The sequence below is a fragment of the Scyliorhinus canicula genome, chromosome 13, assembly GCF_902713615.1.
Source record: "Scyliorhinus canicula chromosome 13, sScyCan1.1, whole genome shotgun sequence".
Taxonomy (NCBI): domain Eukaryota; kingdom Metazoa; phylum Chordata; class Chondrichthyes; order Carcharhiniformes; family Scyliorhinidae; genus Scyliorhinus; species Scyliorhinus canicula.
The window spans coordinates 155,857,305-155,863,304 of record NC_052158.1 but is presented as its reverse complement, the minus strand read 5'-3'; the positions used below and the strand labels follow the sequence as shown (position 1 = coordinate 155,863,304).

The 6,000-nt window shown below is 45.2% G+C and overlaps 1 protein-coding gene across 1 annotated transcript in view; it reads left to right on the top strand.

Moving 5' to 3' along the window:
* The first annotated feature begins 1,148 nt into the window (after nucleotides 1-1,148).
* LOC119975669 (IgGFc-binding protein-like) overlaps nucleotides 1,149-6,000 on the top strand; it is a 140,148-nt gene continuing 135,296 nt past the window's right edge. The window contains 2 exon segments of the mRNA XM_038815451.1: nucleotides 1,149-1,249; nucleotides 1,336-1,500. Of these exon segments, the coding sequence (XP_038671379.1) occupies nucleotides 1,149-1,249; nucleotides 1,336-1,500 (266 nt within the window).

Here is a 6,000-nt window from a genome sequence, read left to right as displayed (position 1 = left end):
TTGAGTTAACTTGTTTCCATTGTACCTGGGAATCACCTGGTATCGCCTCATTAGTATGCTAACTTGTTTTCTTTCACAGTGCTGTCTGGTTTCTGCAGCAGTCAGAATACACAAGCGCTTTTGCAAGCTGCTTGCTTTTGCAACATGTCCATTTTCCCTGCATTCTTTGTAATCTTCCATTCTGTGTTGGGCAGTGGCCACCCCAGGTGGCTACAGACAGTACGTCTGTTTTGGCAGAACAGTAGCACAGTGGTTAGCACTGTTGCTTCACAGCGCCAGGGATCCGGGTTGAATTCCCGGCGAGACTGCATGTTCTCCCCGTGTCTGTGTGGGTTTCCTCCGGGTGCTCCGGTTTCCTCCCACAAGTCCCAGAAGTCGTGCTTGTTAGGTGAATTGGACATTCTGAATTCTCCCTTGGTGTACCCGAACAGGCTCCGGAGTGTGGCAACTAGGGGCTTTTCACGGTAATTTCATTGCAGTGTTGATGTAAGCCTACTTGTGAGGTTTATTATTATTATTATTCTGAAAGGATAACAATAGAAATGTTTAATCTCCTGCCATTGGGATTCTGTTTTTTCGTCGGTAGCGCACATCCGCCCATGGATTTTCCGGTGGGTGGTTTCAATGGGAAATCCCATTGATAGGTGGTGGAGTAGGGAATCCCACCACTCGAGAAGGGCCTACCTGCCACTGAGAAACACGTGGTGGGGGACGGGAGAATACTGCCCACTGTCTTTCAGATGAATTGTGAAACTACGGCCTCTGATTGCCCTCAGAAGCGGATGTAAAAAATACCAAAGCACTATTTTGAAGAAGAGCAGGAGAAGTTTCACCTCTTGGTGGGAGAATCTAGTAGAAGGAGCCACTGTTTAAAAATTGAGGGTCCCCCAAATCATGAAAGAATGAGGCGAAATGTTTTTTCTCAGAGGATCGTGAGTTTTTTTTACTCATTTCCTCAAAAGGTGGTGGAAGCAGAATCCTTGAATAACTTTAATGCAGAGCTAGCTAGATTCTTGATAAACAGGGGGTTGAAGTGTTGTCGGGGACAGGCGGGAGTGTGGGGTTGAGGTTACAATCAGATCAGCTCCGATCTTATTGAATGGCGGAGCAGCCTCGAGAGGCTCCTGCTCCTAATTCTTATGCATGTCATGGTTATATTAAAAGTGCATCAGGAAAACTGTGTCCCAAATGGAGTGAAACACTTCCTGAAACAGTTGGAAATGGTCCTTTGCCAGTTAGCAGGTCAAAGGTTAGATATTCTGCTGATAAATTGATTGGTGATTGAGGGATTTTCCCATTTTATTACCACTTGATCTATTGCTGTTATATATTCAGCAACTTCAGCAGACATAGTCATTCCCACAGAGTAGGTGCAGCAGGCGGGCATGAAACTGCATGCCTGGATCAGATTGGGAATATGTTGATCATGGCACGCTTAATTTTCCTACTGCCACTGATAGTCGAAGTGCAGTTTTTGAAAGCCACAACATTAAGGAAAAGGTAAGTTGACTTTTTTTGCTTTGTCATTTGCTGTTTAATTGTCTGGCAAAGATATGTAACACCACAATAAAACAAAAAATTCTGGATAAACTCACACGGACCTTGGGTCGTACTGACACGAAACGTTACCCGTGTTTCGCTCTCCACAGGTGCTGGCAGACCTGCTGAGTTTATCCAGCATTTTCTGTTTTACTTTTAGACTTGCAGCTGCCACAGTATTTTGCTTTTATATGCATCACTGCTCATGGCTGAGAAATGATACAGGGGGAGCAGTAAGCAGGTTGGAGATGGGGGGATAGAGAGGAGGGACTGGGCCCATACATCACAGCCAAATCTGATCCCATTGTCACCACATACACACTCACAGTAAGAGTAGCTGGACAGTGGTCAGGACCAAGAATCCTTTCTGAATGTCCCCTCCCTCATATCGGAATTGGTGCTCAAACATGACAAGAGTCACACAGTCTGGTCGGGGTTGGGAATGTCTCTTCTCTGTCCCTTCTCCATCCTGGTGAGAAATTTCAATAGTTGGACTGGAGGACTCTCCCACCATCTCGCACAATCCATTGATGCTGACATTGGAATTGATGCCCGTTCCCAACTCATTACTCCCACCAAAAACAATTGTACAGCATGTGCCAGGACCAAACCCGAGTAAAAATCCTCCATCTGTACGGGAACACTCATAGAGATGAAGGAGCTGTGCTCCGAAAGCTAGTGATGCCAAATAAATCTGGTGTAGTAAGGCTTCTTACTGTGCCCACCCCAGTCCAACACCAGCATCTCCACGTTAGTACTCATTGAGTAACACACCTTAATATCACCACCTTTGCTTTGTTTTGGTGTCATTGCTGTTGCACGTTTTACTTGAGTGTAATTCGCGTTTATTGGAGTGTATTAACACGCCTCCGTTTAAAGGCCGTGTGCTTAACACTGCTAGGCTCTGTGTGTGTATTTTCAGCTCGGGAGTCACCAGGTGTCGTATAACACCTCACAAATATTCCAAGGTCAGGTTCAAAGTAATAAAACGATACACCGATTAGTAAGTTCCAAACGATTAGTATTTATTATTACAAATATAATAAATACGCATGCACACGCTAAGGGACTAAGCTACAACTAAACTAAGCAATCAGAATACTTAACTAAACAGGAACAGGCAAGGTCAGGGAGCGAGGCCCTCGTTTCGATCTTGGTCTGTAACCTTCAGAGAGTGTGCTGGTCGCTGGGGGTCTAGTGGGGCTGGTTCGCGTAGCGAGCGTCGTATTGTCACTTACGGTTCGGCGGCTGGTGCTCAACGGCTGGAGTCAGGATACAAGTTGAAGTTCTGGGTCGAAGTCAAAGCCGGAGCACAAAAACAACAGACAGGACCATGTGTGGGGGTCTATCTTTATAGGGCCCCAATGTCCGTGCCTTTTTTGGGGCGGGGTTTCACCTTCAGGTATCGATTGGATCAGATCCCAATCGATATCTTTTGAATTCCCCCAATGTGAGGGTCTCTCCTCGATGGAGGGGGCGGTCTCTATGGTGGATATTTCTGGTGCCGCTCTGTCTGGACATCCACTTAAAGTATCTATTCAAAACCCAAATGTTGCCATTGTGTGTGCCCAGATCTGGATTGCCTCATTAATATGCAAAGCGTTTTGCTATTAACACCTTTGGTTGAGATCTTCCACCTGGCCAGAAACTAGTTTTGCTGCTTGCAAAATGCTAATCAGTCTTTGCAGACTGCTTGTCTTGGCTAAACTGCTTTTTCCCTGCAGTCTTAGCAATTCTCCATCTTGTTAGCCCAGTGTCCATCTTAGGTGGCTACATTGCTGCCTCACAGCTCCAGAACCCGGGTTCAATTCCAGCCTTGGGTGACTGTGTGGAACATAGAACATAGAACAGTACAGCACAGAACAGGCCCTTCGGCCCTCGATGTTGTGCCGAGCAATGATCACCCTACTCAAACCCATGTATCCACCCTATACCTGTAACCCAACAACCCCCCTTAACCTTACTTTTTAGGACACTACGGGCAATTTAGCATGGCCAATCCACCTAACCCGCACATCTTTGGACTGTGGGAGGAAACCGGAGCACCCGGAGGAAACCCATGCACACACAGGGAGGACGTGCAGACTCCGCACAGACAGTGACCCAACCGGGAACCGAACCTGGGACCCTGGAGCTGTGAAGCATTTATGCTAACCACCATGCTACCGTGCTGCCCACTTTCTCCCCGTGTCTGCGTAGGTTTCCTCCGGGTGCTCCAGTTTCCTCCCATAATCCAAAGATGTGCAGATTAGGAGGATTGGACATGCTGAATTGTCTCTTAGTGTCCAAACTTTAGGTGGGGTTGCAGGGGAGTCTGCCTAGGTAGAGTGTTCTTTCAGAGGGTCAGTGCAGACCCGATGGATTGAACAGCCTCCTTCTGCACTGTAAAGATTCTACGACTCTTTATAATGCTGATGTTCTTCAATGAGTCACAAATTTGCAGTCATTGACTACAGCCAGGTTGCATCATTCTTCCTCAAACTATCAAGGCATTAAACGCATGCCAAAAACAGGAGCTAAGGGGTGAATTTTACTTCTAACTCCCGGATTGATCAACTGTTTTCGCATTCCTGTCACACTTGGAATGGAGATTGATCACAGGGTCCTCCATTCATAGCCAGTTACAATAATGATTGATGGATCTTTAATCAAAATCCAGTGCTTAATCTCTAGAATTGGAAGGCACGTTTAAGGGATGTTTCCTGATGTTCTTCATCACCTCACTGTTTCATAATTTATAGGATCAGTGAAATGTACATGGAAAGTGAATTGCTATCAATAAATTATGTGAATGCATTGAGCAGGTCTTATTGAAGGAGAAGGGTCAAGAGCCAGACTCAGGTCTGACCATCCTAAACACTTGATTTGAGATCTCCTTCCGAATAATGTTCAGACAAACTTTCCAAATGAAACAAAAGTTAAAAATCTTTAAATTATTACAAGCAATCAGCAGCTGAATGCTTGCGTTACATGTGTCATGTGAGAGTACCTTTAAGAAATGGGTGTTTATTACTGCAGTGATGTCAGAGAGTGGGTGGAGCCGGGCTGTGTCAGCTTTTTACTTTTGTTTTAGACTGTCTGCTGCAGGGTGTGCTTTAGTTTTGTTTTCAGAGCTGGATAGCTGCAGTCACAGCCAGAAGGTGTATTAGAGTCTCTCTCTGTAATATAAAAACTGTAAATCGATCCTGGTGATTTAAAACTAATAACAGTAGTGACTTTAACCTGATGTGCTTCTGGTAAAAGTTGTTTTAAGTTTTATGGATGTTAAAAGGAAAGCTTAAAGGATTACTTGGTGTTGTATTCTTTGGGGGTTGATTTGAATTGATGGTTGCTAAGATGTTCTCTGTATGTTTTAAAAGGGTTAACTTGAATTCATAGAATAAACATTGTATTCCTTTAAAAAATACTTTTCCATTTCTGCTCTACCACACCTGTAGAGTGGGCCGTGTGCTCCCCATACCACAATCTATTAAAAGTTGTGGGTCAAGTGAACTCCATGATACGCTTTGGGGTTCTCTAAACCCTGGCCCATACACAGAACCGGACACTGAAAGTCAGATCAATCGAATGCCAACATTCGACTTTGTAAATTCTAGACTTTTGTTTGTAAAACATTATGTAAATTATTAATGTAAGGATCATCATCTGTGCTAATAGTACAGATCCACCCTTGAATGAGAAATATCATAAAGGTCCTCCAAAGGCTAAATGTATTGTGTCCATTGGATAGATTGGTTTCAGAAAATAAAATTTGGAAGATCTGATTAATTTGAGCCATGATATATGGTGAGTGGAGTGTGTAGTGTAGCCATCTAAGATGGGCACCAGTAACACAAAATGGAAGACTGCAAAGAATACAGGGAAAAACGGACATGGTCAAAAGCAAACAGCTGGCAGAAGCTTTCAGCATTGAGACACTTGCAAAAACCGGTTTCTCGACAGCTGCAGAGTTCAGGCAGCGCTGTTAATGGGAAAACAGTTTACATACTAATGAGGTGATACCGGGACAGTCCCGGACACAATAGATACACTCAAGTATCAATCGATACTTTCAATAGAGAAGCAGACACGATGGAGCCCGCGAAACCAGGACAATGAGTCCTAAGAACCGCCCCAGCCATCAAGGAACGGCCCTAGGATAGGGGGGTTCAAATCATATCGATTGGGAAAAGGCCCAATCGATCCCCAGCAGGTGAGGAAGCCCGCCCCAAGGGGCACGGACCCCCTGTGACCTATAAAAGAGAGGTTCCGCACATGGTTCAGTCCCCTGTCTCCGGCCTCCGACTCCAGCCTCCAGCCTCCAGAATCCTGTCTTTTACACCAGCCGTCGAGCAGCAGCCATCGATAAGTAAGTGCCAAACGACGATCACTACCTTGACCCAGGCATTACTTATACCCGTGCCGACCAGTAGTAACAAGAAGTTACAGACCAGAACGGAATGAAGGCCTTGTTCCCTGACC